Here is a 17,001-nt window from a genome sequence, read left to right on the forward strand (position 1 = left end):
AAATCACAACCACTAACATTAAAATTTAAGGCAGTGCCATTGTTGGACCGGACACGGATCTATCTAGGACAAGCCCAATAATAATAAATCAAAAGGTCTAAGTCCTATACTCCTATTGTTATTTGTTCGAATTCAATTGGATTTCAAGCCTGAGCCGTAATACAACAATGAAGGAAAAATATCTCTATTCATTTAAAATAAATCTACTGTTAGAGAAAGTTTTCTACTTCTCATTTTTGGATTATAACCTATTTATATATTTATTATAGAGCGTCCTATCTCAACTAGGGCTTTAACAACGCAAGTGGGCTTACCACTTTAGTGCCCATTTGTGACAGCTCCATCTCACTCTTTTTTTTGGTAACTAGCCAATATGTCGGCCTGTGGCCGGCTTACTACATTAAAAGTTGATTTGCTCTAGCCTTATTATAAGTGTAAAAAGGTAATGATAAACCAAATGTGGTGGTCTCTCTATTCAACCTCTTTCTATGACTGTTTGATAGAGATTAGTCATCTCACCTACATAGAATTGCTTTGGTAATAAAATTTAGGACCTATGTTAGTCTAATAGAAAATGAGGACTAACAATGATGAAATAATACTAAACCAAACAGTAAAGTACAAAAGCCTTCATAGTAGACAAAGCATTGTCATTAGAATAATAGGGAAGACAAAATAAACACAGCCTTCATAGTAGACAAAGCATTGTCATTAGAATAATAGGGACGACAAAATAAACACGCAAAGGAAGATATAAGTCATTGTCTCTTAAATCTATTACTCTGAAGGTCATGCTCTTTCATAGATTAAAGTGGCGTTTACTTCACATGCTTCTCCTAATAACCATATTTCTTGAATCATATAAAATCATACATACGGGATTGAGGCACTAATCAAAAAAAAAAATCAAAGGAAGATGGATACAATCAGTAGGTTTTAAAGCACTCACACCGAAAATTCTAGCTTTGGCCCATAGATATCCATCAAGAAATATTGAAAACAAAGAATACTATCTGCCTAAATAGTGAAGATGCCGCAAACTTGTGCCCTTTATCCCGTGACATTTTCACTTTCCTCTTTGATGATTTCCAGACATAGCTTCAGGTCACATAGAGTTCTCAACCACATTGGATGTTCTGATTCAAGCAAGCTATTATAGACATGCATTAACCACCATCGATATTGCTGGGAGAGGGACTTTAGTGACTGGCCTAAAAGAAATGCCTAGCTTCGGAAGCAAGTGAGGTCAGTATCCTAATCTCTTCCCCAGGTTGACGTTCATTCTTTCTCAGTTCATATGTTTAATAAAGTATTCGTTGAATATACTTGAAATACAATGGCCAAAAATGAATGATGAAAAACTTTAACATCATGTAAAACTATTTCAAAGAGGAAAAAAACTTTAATAGAGTATGTAACAAACATGAATTCAACCTTTTGAACTTCTATTCTCAACCTAAAGGTGTAATTATTTGTACTGATAGCATAAATGAAAGACATTGTGAGCTTGCAAGAACCCTGTACTTGTTTCAAAATTACAAAGGATTACATAAGAAACCTAAAACAGGTGGAGTGTGGGCTCTCTACCCTGTGTACAAATGCAGGCCTATGAGACCACCATTGATTCACTCCCTTAGGTAAAATAGTCCCTTTCTTTCTTAGCACACAGTTAAGCGTGAAATGTGGCTTGGCTTTGAGCTTGATTCTATTCCACTCTTCCCTTACTCTCCAGTGAACTACTACACCAATCGTTTTCTTTAAACAAAAAATCATATACTGACGGTGTTAATATCATGGCGCTCTGTAATCATATTGCTTGCAAGCATCAACTTCTCATGATCTCTAAACAGTGCGTCATAGGATGCTACCTTGGATAGATCTAAAGGCATATTGCGACACACCGCATTCACATTTCGAAAGAGAAGCTCTTCATCAATTATTTCACATCCAACATGCACTCTGGAAACACAATTGCAGAAGTATATGTTCCTCTTACAACCTACAAAAAAACATTAACATTAGGAATTGGGTACACCCATCCTCAAATCTCAAATTTGGAACTCATCAAGTCATGGCAATCTCAGTTAGTATTTCAACTGTTTCTTTTGTGTGTGGGTGGGATCGATCTCGTGGACTGAGCTGCGCTTTTCGCTTCAATAAAACTAATACCTAGTGCCTTCTTTATTCTTGCATCATCCATCTTTTTTTTCTTTATAACTGCAACATCACTCCATCTATCTGTAGATGCATAAATGTTTGACATCATTATATTGCAGCAAATATTCATATGCCTAACCATAAAAAATATCTATTTGTTATTGGTTTACTGGAAATTGATAGTTGATTTATGTTATATTACATATAACAAATGTTTTAAGATTGTGTTTAGCTAACCATCAAATTTTAAATGTAAAAGTAAAATAAAAGAGCATATGAAGCACTCAGATTAATTGAAGAAAACTTATATGAAATCATATTAACCACTAATATTTACCATTACAATTCAACTTTCTTAAAAATAAATATATTGCAGCAGAATAACAGAATGTTGTAAGGTCATGAAAAAAAACATATTGAATTCAAAAAGAAAAGATAAGAGAAAAGACAACTCACTCTCAAGTCTCAATATAACTTGATTGCCATTGTTCTGCCGCTTGCGCTATTCGTACTATTCAAACCCCACTTTTGACCCTAGAAAAGAAGATCAAGATGGATTAGTTCAAAATATGCAAATGAATGGAAAGTATAGCGACTGGAATAAAAAATAAACACATAATACTAATTTATTTAAGGCTACAACCCAAAAGCTAGCGACTCAACCCCAAAAGCTAGTGACTGGAATAAAAAAAAAAATATTTGATATTAAAATCTACCAAAGTTTTTGAACATATACCTAGTTACACTTTTAGTATCCTACGAACAAATAAACACACAATACTAATTTATTTAAGGCCAGGGGACTAATAAAAAAGAAAAGGGGCTAAGGAAATTACCTACCCCAATAGCTGAGATTTCAACAGTATTGTTTCTTTTGCTTTTTTTAAAAACAATATTGCTTTAGCTTTAAAAAGTATATCACCAAGCAAATTGATACTATCATCATTAACTCAGGTGTCTCTTAAATCAACATAATTAGAAATTTGTGTCCTAAAATTTCTATATATTAATCAAAGATTCGAGATGTCCATAAAAGCAAACAAAAAAACAATCACAAAGACATACCGGCCTGGTAGAAAGGGGAAGAAGAAGAAGAAGAATTCTTAAACCCATAGCTTATAACAATTTCCTTACAACACATGTGCTATTCGAATCGCAAGATACAGGTAATGCATCCGATTCGATTTGGATAGAAAAGATTCAAAAGAAGGAAACATGAGAGGGAAAGAAGAATTGTGGTGAAAGGAAAACCCCAAATGAGCAAAACCCAAATCGAATAAAACCAAAAAACCTATAATTAAAAATTAAATATCCCGATAAAATAGAGAAGCAGAGTAGAAAACAACCTAGAGTAACAACAACTATATGCACCATTGGCTCATGATCGGACCCTTCCATTTTTCAATTGCAAACACCCATCTTTGTTTTTATATCCTACTCATGATAGTATGACCTTAAACTACAATTTTAGTATGAGAGCATCAAATTACCTTTTAGGCTTGGATGAATATTATAGGAGAATCCGAGTACCCAAAAGGAAGGCATGTGTCTGCATCAAACCAACAGATGGAGGCACATACATTGATGGTAATATAAAGTCTTAACATCAAAAGTAACGATATAGGTTCCATTTGAATGGTCAAACACCTTAAGAAATGCAAGCGATGAAGGTTTGATGGTCATCACTTTTACTTTAATAAATCTTAAAGTACTTTGGCAAAGATCACTTGCATTAATTGCCTTTTGTAATCAATCTGCTGACTCATGAATTCATCATAATATGGATTGTTTTCTAACGTATATCTTGCATACAAATGTCAAAACAGAATATCTGAAATCTTTTCTTTTAATATGACAATAAAAATATATATGCATGTTATTTTGCATGGAAAATATGCATGACCCCATCATAGATTAGATTTAGGATGAAGGGTGGCAATGATACCATTTTGTAGCTGTAGGATTCTAGTATTAAACATGAAGCTAAAGAGAATTGCACCCAAAAAAATAAAAACTAAAATAGTTTATCGTCACAATACTCTCAGATGTTGTATATATAGCTTACTGCCCTGATCTAAGCGTGAAACACAGAATTTGTCAAGATTTGATACTAAAATTCCATATTTTAAAACACATAATTAAGAACTATTCCATATCATGAATCAAAAGGCAATGTTTTTTTTACACATACCTTTTATTTATCTTGATGAAGCTCATCATATAGAAATGGCGTTGAATGTCGAACCACTCTAGCCAACCTATTATCACTTTCAACTAAAAAAGAAGATCACCCATTAATGCAAAGATCAATTAAACTTAATAAGAAGATCATAACACATGTATTCTTGATAACCTATGCAAACTCAACTAATTATGATGACATTTTTTCAGCATGTATACTCTTAAATACCGTTCCCCAATATGAAGGTGGGAATTGATCCTAAAGACCACAAGAGCCATATTCGGCATCAGAGTGTGTGAGAACATAGTTGAGCGGCACAACGGTTGAAAAAGGCAAGGGATATTACAATATATTGTAATAAAAAATCCATAACTTGAAAACCCTCAGAAAACCAAAAATGTAAACATAAGCAAAACAAAAACCATGAGAAAATAAAAGTTAAAATGGAAATCAAAACCCCAAAATCCATAGAAAGAAATTTGAATGGAAACTATTTATTACCATGAATTTTTCATTCCAAGATAATATAAGTTTGTGGCAACCCAATGCAAGTAGATTACTGAAGCAAAAGTTGTTGAAACGATGAATACAGTTCTAGTTGATTGGGTGAGTAAAAAATAGTTGATAGTTGTAGATTGTAAACTATAGATCTTACACACAGACGACTATTGAAAAGAAAAGAATCATTGTTGAGCAGGCAAAGTAATTAGGTTTAGCATTATTCGCATACTATATTCAGCATTCAACCACTAAAATACATGAGCTATATTCCTTCAGAATGTGAAGGAATTGTTTTGTTTATGCACCATGGTAGTCCCAATAAAAAAAAGTTTCCTATCCATAGACTATGCTATCAAAGAAATCAAAATTGAACTTTTTACACTACAATTATTTATCATACTTAATGCTAAGTGTTACAAATTGTCGAAGTTGTAAAGGTGCGTACCAATTCAATCACTGCAGTTTTCACATTGATGTGGTAGGCAAGCAAATTCTTCTTTTGAATTATGTGTGAAAGATTTCCTGTATACAAATTATATAAAATAGTGTAAAATCAAGTAAAAAGTAATGGAACTAATAGACGATCAAAGAATATGAATCCGTAAACTAAAACCACATACACAATTCATTTCCACAGTAACACTTTATAGCTTCCCTCAATGTTGGCATTACATTATATGCCTGACAGGACTCAATAACGGTAACACTTGAAGAAAAAGCAAAGTATTAGTTGAACATGGTAATAATTGTATTGATAAATTCATCGAGTGAATTGCAGGGGAGAAATTTTAGGGGAGTATTCTTACAGCAAGTTAATAATTCAAAAGGAATTTTCTAACCAATGAAAACTATCTCATGCAACCAAACACATCGTTCATAAAATCAAACACTTGTAAGAATTATAAATTACGAATAATATTGTTTGCATACAAATCATATCCTTATTTCTTCATGCATCAATTAAGTTCTTTTAGCAGCCATGAAGCTACCATAGACTTTATCCTCCAGATAATTTCATGAAGTGGCTGTGTCCAGAGCATATTTGGTTGAATGCTATTTAATAAAAACAATGAGAATGGTTTCAATCAAAGAATAAGAAGGCAATATAATTGTAGCTAAAACATAAATCAATTCAAACATTTTATCAGTAGGAAAAAAAATATGAAAAACAAATATATTTATCTCAGTTGAAGCCATATTGACAACCTTGCTTCCACTTTTTGGTAAAATACTAAAATTCAACATAAATTGTTTTAAGTTCTAGGGTTACATATAAGAAATACAAAATTCCAAATATTAAAATAAACCATATGTATGAGAAGCTCTAATATATTAGGTTTAGATGCCTATTGTATTTTTAAGCAACCCCGCCCATTTCAGACTTCCAATTAAAAAGCTACATTAGCAAAAAAAAATTAGATATATCTAACAGGTTGCTAGTACATTTAGTGTAATATCTGTTGCATGTCTCTTATGGTCTGGCTTCAGTTACCACCACTACAACAAATTCAACTTTATGCGATTGCAGAGACATTTTAATAACTTCATTATAACACCTGCACTGCTCGATTGTTGTATGCTACCACTAAATTTGTACTAAAAAAAAAAAAAAAAAAAAAAATTTCAACAGCACTTTGGAGGTCATCCTCCCAAAAGCTCATTAAATGAACTCAAATCATGTTTACAAATTTCAAAAGTGTTCTTAAAACAATTCGCTAGTATTGATTTGGGAGGAAATCAAAAGTTTCAATCACATGAGGAGTAATTTCCCCAATTCCAACATGGCGAGGCAACTCCATACTTATGTTTGAATGAGATGCAACAGCTAACGGGCGGGTTCATTAAGCATTCGGTCTAAGTCGGTGGCCACAACTAAATGATAGCACATATGAATTAACATAGTAAATGCATGCGATGAAGATTTGTGTTGTTAAAGTAATTACTCATTGCAATATGTTGCAACCATAGTTTGAAAAATCATTTTTGCAAGTGCTAACAGGCAACTCATTGTGGCAGCTACTCATAAAATAGCAGCAACCAATGCATTGCGTTCACGGGTGCAGAATATGCAATTTGACTTGGGAAGCAACATAAAATCAAATATTTATAATGGAAGGAGATATTGGAGTTGTTTTCAGTCAGACACCTAACAAATCTAGTTGTGGAGTGGCGACCTATACATCAGTTCCAGCTCATTGTTTTAAGTCAATCTTATTTTTTTGCACTACAAAGTTTTGTAATAGTGAGGCCTAATGGTAAGGCCTATGGCAGCCAAGGAAACCATGCACAATCTGGTGATGCATTAGGATTTCTAACAGTTAAGGAATGTCAGTAATCAAAAAACAAAAAACCATCAAATATATTACGGATGTCTTTTAGACTGCCATACCAACACGCATACAGTTTCGCTGTAATCCTGGATTACAATCAAGCATGACAATAGCTAGCATTCCAAAATCATACAAAGCATTACTTTGTAGAGAGTTCTCTCAGCAACAAAACACATGACAATAGCTAGTATTACAAAAGCAGTTCTTTGTACAGAGTTGTTTCAACACTTGACGAAACATAGTTGGCAGCCCTACCTTACCGAAGTATTGGTTTTTAGCAATGCTTGTGTTTATGGCGACATAATACTAACATATTATATTGTGAAAGTTCTCAAACTATTTGCAATTTCCTGTGAACTTCATTAAGAATTTCGTATATGTTGATCATATTAAGAAGTTCTAGCAATCCTTAATTTTCTTCAAATATTACTGACACATGGCAAGTTAGGCTATGGTAGTAGAGCGAAGGGTTATGACAGTATAGTGAAGGGTTCAACTCAGGAATGGCATGACATATGAAGTAAGTTGTAAAGGTGTGACATTGAATTTCAGGTTTTGAAAGTGGGTGTGTGTGCTACTGTGTACACTATGAATAAAGAGAAATTTTAGGAGATTCAAGAGTAGCAATACCAGCAATGAAGTTGTGACCTTGAAGGAGTGTACTCAAAGTTAAACATAGTGCATACATCTTATTTCATATCAACTGAAGTAATTCGATCACGTTTCGAATCTAAAGTTAAACAGGATGCTATAAGCTCATATTAGTGTATCTATGTTCAGATAATGTACATTACCTGTAAAGAATTGGTGACGAAAGTTAATCCAGCAATAGACAAACTATATAACTTGCATCAAATCCCACTACCTTCAGAACCTACATCCTTCAAAAATATATAAAATCATACCTATAGCAGTGAGCCAACAAAAAAAATTGAAGTATTAAACATGTTAAGATATATGTAAAGGAAACTTTTTGCATGTACTGACGTTTATATACAAAATTTCTCAGAGCAATGTAATGCAAAATTAACAAAATAATTGAGAAATGCAAACCTCAACTGCGAAAAGAATGGAAAACATTTAATAACAATGAAAATCGTTCGATGTGTTTAAGAACTTGACAAACAATTCTAATTAACAATTAGATGAAGATCGCCCTCCCTAAACCGTGGCTGAAGATATTACTCTATCTTTGTCTCTTTGAGCGCTTCGTGAGATAGTGCATCAAGATAGCGCTAGAGCAATACTCGCAGGAAGTTGGCACTGAAGCTGGACTTGAGTTGTTTGAGAGTTGTTCATTCACTCGATGCTCTGAGAATTTTATTTGTAATTACTTGGAACAATTAATAATAATTAAGTAGCTAACTACTAGGGGTGACATATATGTGCTGTAACAAAAACATATTGCACTAACAAACATTCAATATTTTAATGCTAAAAATACACTTAATTTAATTTTTATTGTAACCATAGTTTCATTCAAAACCTGTAGATCAGAGATTTCTTTTATTTTATTTTTTATAGTCAACGGTAAAAACCAAATAAAACGAATCCGTATTGAAAATTGTGTGAAATACTCTACGTACCTGGGTTTCATTAACAGCATGAGGTCGGATTTGCAAATCCAACATTCCTCGTTCATCATGTACGGATACCTATTGTTGCCAAAAAAAATAATAATTTAATAAAAAAAAATCAAGACGTGATAGCATTGCATTACAGGAACATTCCCCACAAAAATAAATCACATTAACCTCATCTTCATTCTGAAATTTCTTACGCACCCTTCCCCCATGAATTCCTATGTTTGACTGCAAATGGGAAAAGTAGACAGAGAAAATGTAAAATGAGTTTTTATGAGAGAGAGAAGTGAAAATGTATACTTTATTAAAAAGAAAAATTATTTAAAAAATATATATACATTGGAAAAGATTACGCACACATACATCAGGTTCAGCTCGAAATTGTCGTCGCTGCTTGGTCGCAGAGGTCTCACATCCACCTGCAAGAAAAAAAAATCTTTGTGTTGAGGATGCGTCTAGGAAATTGTGTTTGATCACCAAAAAAAAAATGATTGCATACCTCAGCTTGATCTACCCTTTGAACTCAAGCTTGTCCTCGCACTATAGAGCAATGAGTTGGTACATCCTCTTGGTCTACCATGATTTCTTTCAAAGAAAAAGAGTGTTTGCTAAACTACAAAGGCCTTCATTTGAAATAGTATAAAACAGTAAAAAATATGGATAAAATCCAAATCAATAGATGGACAAAGCATCTTGAACAAACTAATGGAAAGTATATATTATCTAGAAACACTTCAAATTTAGACTGTAAGAAACGTTGTTATGTAGCGTTAAGTTTTTGAATAGATACGTGTTACATAAGATAATGCACTTACCACTGTTTAGCTTTGTAAAAATTTCGCAGCTAACTAGCACGCCGACCAAACACGTGTGTGAATTCACCTGATTGAGATCCATAAATTAGGGTGCTGGCATTTCTTCAAACGACATATACGCATGTATTCACATAAATTATGATTAGAAGTCATTAAACTAACACCCACATTTTGTATTATCTTTTTCTCCAAACAGGTTACTAATTAGCATTGATTGTTTCCCCGGATTATAAAACTATTAACAAAAGTTCTAAGCCAAAACAACTTGGTAGGATTTGCAATCGAATGTTTTTTAGGCAATATAGCAAACATGTACAGAATAAGAATAACGGAAGTTCAAGTTGCCTTTTTTTTTTAAAAAACAAAGCAAATATGCATAGATTAAATTATCAGCTTTTAGCATTGTAAATATAGTAAACTACTAAGCAAGAATTCAAATATCTCGAAGCTTGAAGCCTTGATGTCGAAATTAGTTCATGTGGTGTGAAGTTAACCTTTTGAGTCGATACTGAGCTAGAATGTAATTCTTATCAGCAGCACATCTATTGGTACCCGTCAAAGCATTCAACCAAATTAGCCTAACTTGGATGAATTCAAATGCAAGCAATGATGAAATTAAAAGAAATTTGAAGTTACAGAGACACCGGAAGAGGGAGAGATAGAGTAAACCCATGAATCTTCTTCCCCTGTTTCTTCCACCAATTCTTTTTCCAACTCCTTCATCGCCTCTTGTTCTATGACTTTCTCTACTTGAAGTATGGACTCATATAACGACGGGTGGCTTTCCTTTGGTAGTATTCATGCCATATACAGGCCTAAGGGTGCAACTAACAACGTGCAATGCAAGGTTGGAAAGCGAAGGAAAATAGCAGATGAGGTCAAAGAGGTTAACTTTGCCACTCTATCGTCCTTCATCCCTTGTTATTATATTGACAATGATAAGGAGATGAGATCGCAGACCATCGTGAAAGAGGAAGAGAGCAAGTAATAGGTCTACAATTTCCTTTTCAACCACCCGAAATACACAATTAGCTAACAGTTCTTCTGGAACTAGATTAGGGATCAATGGATTGAAAGAAAAAAAGGAGTTAATGAAAAAAAGTACTTCAGAATTGCTATTTATCAGAAGAAATCAACACCAGTAGCATTGCAAGAACCAAAAAAATATGCATTATAAATTGCAAGACAAACCACTCAGGGACCGTGTCTTTACATCCACCTCCCTCTAAATTTAAACAAAATTAATAAAAGTATAAAGAGAGAGATTGTTAAGGATTAAGAAGAAGAAGATGGGGCCATACCTTAAATCTGATGGGATTGTTTCGGATTTTTTTTTTCTCTTGTTTTGTTAGAGAATGGATTTGTTTTTATTTGTTTTCTTTTTTCATCAAATTGAAATAAGAGGAAGAGAGAAGTTGGGAGGTTTTTCTTTTGGACTTTCTGTTTTTTGGTTTATTTTCCTTCACAAACGCACGAACAATTGAATTGAACGTACGAACAATTGAAAAGGGCATGGATTTGCCTTTTTTTTTCTGCCGAAGGTGACGTGTCCATGTTAGAGTAAAAAGGGGGCTGAGGTGGCTTCTTGAGAGCATTCTCAACTACTATTGATGGTCTTTGATTAAATATGCAATGCAAACAAAATGCTTTCTTATGAATGTTTTTATAAAATAAATCAAGGAAATGGCCCGGAATGGACATTTTTAACGACTGCATATTACATCATCAATTTTGAAATTGTTGTTAAGGATAATACAGTTAAGTAATTTGAGTGAAGCCATTGGAAGGTCACCTTTTATATAATATCGGTAAACAGGCACGACTTCTGTTACATTTGAACAAATTTAATGGTTGCACCACTAAGTGAGGTGCAGAGTTAGAGAAGAATGAATCTCAACATATAATTAACTTAAAAGAAGAAAAAAAATGCAGTGAGAGAAATCTTGGATTAAAAATAGATTGTCTTGATCATCACGAGAGTTGATCACCCCACCAGCCTTTTGTTATTAGAACCCTTCGCAGTTTTGCTTTCCTTAGCTTGTGAAATTTCCTCCTGCGCCGATGCACCTATTTTACACCCAAACAAACTGTTTGCATGTGTTAGATGATAGGTAAGAGATTGATATATTAGATCTCAATATTGAAATTGTACTCAAATCTTTTTCTTTGGAGATGGTACACATATATGTAAGATGTAAATAATGTAGCTAGGTCATGTACCTGCATTGGGAGCCATTGTGGGAGGCTTAGAGATAACAGCAGGAATGGTGGTGACTGAGCCTGCTGTTGTATAGGGATGGTATATATGAGGAGCTGCAGCTACTCCCATGGCCGGTGGTCGATTAAAATGATAAACAGGATACACTGGCATCATTCCTTGTGCTGGATACACTTGCGAGTAGTGACCCCCCTTAACATACGACGCACCGGTGCTGTAGCCAGTGCTGTAGCTTAGCTTCTGTAAATTAAATCCTAATCATTAAGGAATTCTTCTTTTACAGTTTTTTTTCTCGTCTAATCGAATTGAACATTTATAATAATCATCAACTTTGGCATACAGATGTCAGCTTTACCTGGTTATAACCAATATCAGTAGTAATGTACGTCGGAGAATACCTGAAACAAATAACACACATTATATTACTATTGGTGGCTCATTTTAGTTAATACAATTATTTACTTAACTATTCTGATTAATAAACTGGAGTCTGGCTTGCTTTTTTTTTTCTTTTTTCCCTATAGAAAGGAGTCTGGCTTGCTGAATTAATCGATCGGTGTCCACCTCCCAAAAGATATCACCAATCGAAGTCTACCAAAATACATGGTATATGCATGAGTATCCATCCCCTATGCATTTTCAACCACTTTCCTGCCATCTACTATACCAATATTTCGTCATTGGCTATAACTCTGGATAACTGGAGAACAAATTGTTTTGGCAATCGCCATTCAGTGAATTTTCCAGAAATTGATCGATACACTTTGGCATTTTGTAGTTATTTTTTATATTTCAGATAGTTGCTATGAAGGCCGGGGCCGGGTCAACGTACGTACTCGCTTAACCATTGCATATATCATCGACAAATGGCTTTACATCGTTCATACTCTCATTATCTCATAGATCTGTAAGTGTATAGCAATTATTCTTGGACTAAAATACGTACTGCAAAATATTCAACGTCAAACTTTTGCTCCTTTTATTTGTTATTCATTTGTTTCTCAGCACTGATTACCTTGAAATATATTGGCCATTAGCCCATTACTTATCTGCACTCAACATGCATGGTTAGAGAATAGACCAATGTATTGAGAATTGTCCCAATATTATGGGCTATATGACCTGTGTGTCTATGCAACATCTAGCTTGTTTGAAAACAAAAAGAAGAAAGTCTCACCCGTAAGCATGGTATGGTATGGCTTGAGGCTGGTGATGGAAGGGCGTGGTTGGAGTCCCTGCTGGGTAGTACCATTGTACCTGATTTGCTGCTGCAGCTGGTACTGGTACAGGGGTTGTGGATCTAGGTCCAACATTGCATCCTTAATCAAGCCAATTTACAATAATGTTAATGGAATTACTTACAAAATTAAAGATAAAAGGGTAAAAAAATAGGAGACACCAAGCCAACATAGAATGCCGTCAGATAGTCAAAAGGTGGTCAAACCTTGAGGAGAAGTTGTTGACAAAGACCTTGGGCGACGTGCCCCAAGGGAAGCCAGATTGCAGTTGGCACGACGCCCATTAATCACTGGCGTTGGATCCTCACATGCCTTCGTTGCTGATTCAGGTTCCTTAAAAGTCACCTGCAATTTATCATAATCGATTTGTTAACATGGTGATTAACCGTGCTGTTAAACACGAAAATACACTCATACATTCTACAACTGCACAGAATATAATTCATTGAAAAAAAACCTAAACACTCCATAGACTCATGCATGCACTTACGAATCCATAGCCCTTGGATCGACCAGTTATCTTATCAGAAATGATAACTGCTTCTAAGATCTCACCATACTTGTCAAAATAGTCTTTCATGGCTTCATTTTGAGTCTCCCATGCTAACCCTCCAACAAACACCTTAGTAAGTGTTGTATCTCCAAACTGTCCACCAATATTGTTGTGGTTGCTCATTGTTATATCGGATCAATATAGCCGATACAAACTACCTAGATTTGAGTTATTGCCTTCGTTCTAAAAGAGAAGAAGTAGAGCAGAACAAATGGAGTACTTGTATATAAGGAGAGAGAATAAGGAACACTAGTGCATTGGACATGAGTGTAACAGCTGGAGAAACAAAGTATAATAATGGAGAAAACAAAGAGACAGTCAGGCAGACAGATAGACAGATAGACTAAGACACTAAGTTGCTTAATTAGCCTGTAACGTGGTCATGGTACCTTTTTGATTCCTTGCTAGCTTTGTTCTAACGCTTTCTATCAATGCAGTCTTTTTGGTTTCTCTCAATTAAAGACTAGATAAGCTAATCTAATCTGATTTGAATTCTTCATTTGTTTATGCATTATATCCTTAGTTCTTATAATTTAGGGATTGAATCCCAATGTAATGAGGTAAGAATTGAAAAAAAAACACCAAAAGTGGTGTGCGTTCGTTAGAGTTGCAATAAAAATATTTTAGCACAAGAACATGGAACTATATTATTGATTCAAGTGGGCTGCGTTGGAGTTTCAATAAAATATTTTAACTCAGAGAACATGTATGGAACTATGAATTCTGAGTCATGGCACCATGTGACCCTAACAGCTAGCAAACGCGGAATTTCCCTGAAATTTACACCTTCGAGTGACAAATTTTTAGTATTGGATGTGCAGTCCCAGAATATTTGGTCGAAGGAAACGATAGGCCTGGTGGTTGGAAGAATGTTGCTTTTGTATGAAACTAAAATAGTGTCATTCTTTGTAAGGTGGTGAAAAATTATATTCTGATCAGAATCAAGAAATTGGTCCCAAGCCCATTTTCGAGTGAAAATCACTTTCAAAACCAGGGATTTTTTTTAATCTCTCTCAATAACCAAACTAATTTTTCAGTGAAAATAATCTTTAACGACGACAAATGACCCGAATTTGAAATAAATATTTTCCAATTTTACTCTTTTGGTCGTTTTTCATACTTTATGTTGATGTATGAATAGTGATTGTTCATACCCAAATAGGTGAACATACCTCATACAATATATTGATATATGAATAATAATTGTTCATAGCTCATATTGAAGTATAAATAATGATTGTTCATATTCTAATAAGTGTTCTTATTGATCATACATTATGTTGAGGTATGATCAATCAATGTTCATATAAATATTGATTGTTTGTTCATAAATCATGTTGAGGTATAAACAGTGATTGTTCATACTCCAATATGTGTTTTTACTGAGAACATTGATTGTTTAATTCATATCCCAAATAGGTATGAACAATCAACAATGATTGTTCATATGAACAATGAGTGTTCATAGATCATGTTAAGGTATAGGTATGAACAATACTATATACACCGGGTCATTCAGCTGGGCCGGGCCGTTTATTATTTCGTACCAGGAGTATATATACTTGATCTTTTATCTACCCAGGCCATTTTTAATTTCGTGTCAAGGGTGTACTAGACCTTTCAACTACCCGGTCCTTGTGAGTGATTAAATTAAAAATGTCCTCCAGAATTACATTTTTCCAGATCTATCCTAGAGAGTCACTCCCTAATATCAATACACTTTGGTTTCATGAACCCTCACCATCAAAAAGTGGGTTTATCATGGGGAAATGATGCACGAGACCTTGACTATATTATGACTGGTGAATCAGCACTAATTTAGATTATCCGATTTATAATCAAGTTAAGGTTTGATAATCCAGTTTAGTTAGGTATGATTTTGTTGAGGAAGTAGTGGACTGGTGGATGGGCATTAGGTAATTACAGGTGAATAATGTACATGAATTATTCTGAGGAGAACCACCACTGCGCTGCCTCTAAGTTGGAATTGGACCTACTCTGGTTGCCCACATATCTATTAACCTATAGCTACTACTACTGGCAGGCAGCAGGCTCTCATCTTTTATGTAACATAGGCAGGTGGCTCTGCAGCATATATAGGGAGAATTTAGTAAGGCAGTAGGACATTGAGAACTATCAAGCCACGTTCGATCTCAAACTTCAAGAAATTATGTGCAACAAAACAAAATGCCCATACACTACTTCTGTTTCTAGTAACTTTAGATTCGCCAACACCTCTTCAGTGTCCTTGTCAACTTGCATTTCTGGTCGGGATCCACAGGCATTATAGATATATCTAGTAGAGTAGTAGAGTACATACATCCTGAGGATACAAGCAATCAAGCATACAGCTACAGTAAATCTAAAATGAACTGCTTAAGCCCAAATAATTCTCGGGGTTAAAAAGTTCACAGTAAATATAGGGTTTCATTTTAACCGGAGCCGCCTATAAAATTTTTGAAGATCTTTGTTTTTTGGTTTTTGTAAGTGTTTGCTACTTATTCGTGTTGTAAGTGGTGGACCACTTTTTTTTTGTTTATTTTTCAGCTATTTATAAGTGAATATACTCTTTTTATGTATATTTTTACTACAAGTGTCATAAGTTTAAGTAGTAAAATTTGACTTATAGAAACTTATAAGTAACAATCACTTATAAGTAGTAAGCACTTAAAGTAGCAAAAAACAAACACCCTTAGTGTTTGTTGGGAACCTCGATCTATGCACCATGAACTATTTGTACATTTGGTAGTTGTCTATTTATCATCGAAGTATGTAGTGCTCATTAGCGCACGGAATCGGGTCGGGTAGATCCGAATCCGACCCGGCCCGATTATCGAATATATTAGATTTGGGTTTGGGTATGTTAGGTTCGGGTTCGGATATAATTGGGTTCGGGTTCGGATACTGTGAAATTATTCGAATTCGGATATAGCCATATCCAACCCGATCTCTGCCCTAGTGCTCATGTACTATTGTATTGTACATTTTGTACACAATAATGCCTAAAATGCCAGTATGTTTAGTGTTCCCCCAATGAAAACTATAAAACACAAATGAAAGAGACTCTTTCTCCAATTTTGTTAAATTAAGGTAATAGTTGCATCACTTTTGATGATCTAGAATAGTTAGAGTGGTGTTCCATCATTTGCTTCCACTTTTTATTCCTATATAGAAAAGGAGTTTAATTCTTCAAATAACAAGAAGATTTCAAAGATTATTTGGTTGATATAACATAACTACTAATTTTAAAGAAAATCACCAAAGAGGACATTTGCTTGCTCAATGACTTCCAAGAATTCAATTTATCTAACAAAACAAGAACCTATTTACAAAATGTTTCATGATTCATTAATTATAAAATTCATATTATGATGTATATTTGTTTAGATTGAAAGTTATATTAAATTATAATCATGTTTAGTTA

At 34.2% G+C, this 17,001-nt stretch overlaps 1 protein-coding gene and 1 long non-coding RNA gene across 12 annotated transcripts; both read right to left on the bottom strand.

Annotated features, from left to right (window-relative positions):
- Positions 1–1,382: 1,382 nt before the first annotated feature.
- Positions 1,383–11,202, bottom strand: LOC147494919 (uncharacterized). 11 transcript variants are annotated; one of them, XR_015200308.1, is made up of 14 exons: positions 10,870–11,202; positions 9,569–9,635; positions 9,253–9,338; positions 9,117–9,172; positions 8,925–8,981; positions 8,757–8,825; positions 7,965–8,051; positions 5,461–5,546; positions 5,286–5,362; positions 4,349–4,431; positions 3,648–3,706; positions 2,614–2,691; positions 2,170–2,238; positions 1,383–1,999 (listed from the first exon to the last, which is right to left on the bottom strand). It is a non-coding gene; the product is annotated as an uncharacterized LOC147494919 (long non-coding RNA). The 11 variants fall into 11 exon arrangements; XR_015200310.1 differs by having other exon boundaries at positions 9,111–9,172; positions 10,870–11,008; XR_015200309.1 differs by having other exon boundaries at positions 9,253–9,376; positions 10,870–11,008.
- Positions 11,203–11,340: 138 nt separating this feature from the next.
- Positions 11,341–14,010, bottom strand: ARP1 (RNA-binding (RRM/RBD/RNP motifs) family protein). The gene is made up of 6 exons (XM_086569415.1): positions 13,515–14,010; positions 13,231–13,369; positions 12,964–13,105; positions 12,142–12,184; positions 11,789–12,026; positions 11,341–11,655 (listed from the first exon to the last, which is right to left on the bottom strand). Exons 1-6 carry the CDS (start codon positions 13,698–13,700, stop codon positions 11,636–11,638), a joined length of 768 nt encoding a protein of 255 aa, XP_086425541.1. The 5' UTR covers positions 13,701–14,010; the 3' UTR covers positions 11,341–11,635.
- Between the last annotated feature and the right edge of the window lie 2,991 nt (positions 14,011–17,001).

The sequence above is a fragment of the Coptis chinensis genome, chromosome 6 (assembly GCF_015680905.1).
Source record: "Coptis chinensis isolate HL-2020 chromosome 6, ASM1568090v1, whole genome shotgun sequence".
In the NCBI taxonomy this organism is placed as follows: domain Eukaryota; kingdom Viridiplantae; phylum Streptophyta; class Magnoliopsida; order Ranunculales; family Ranunculaceae; genus Coptis; species Coptis chinensis.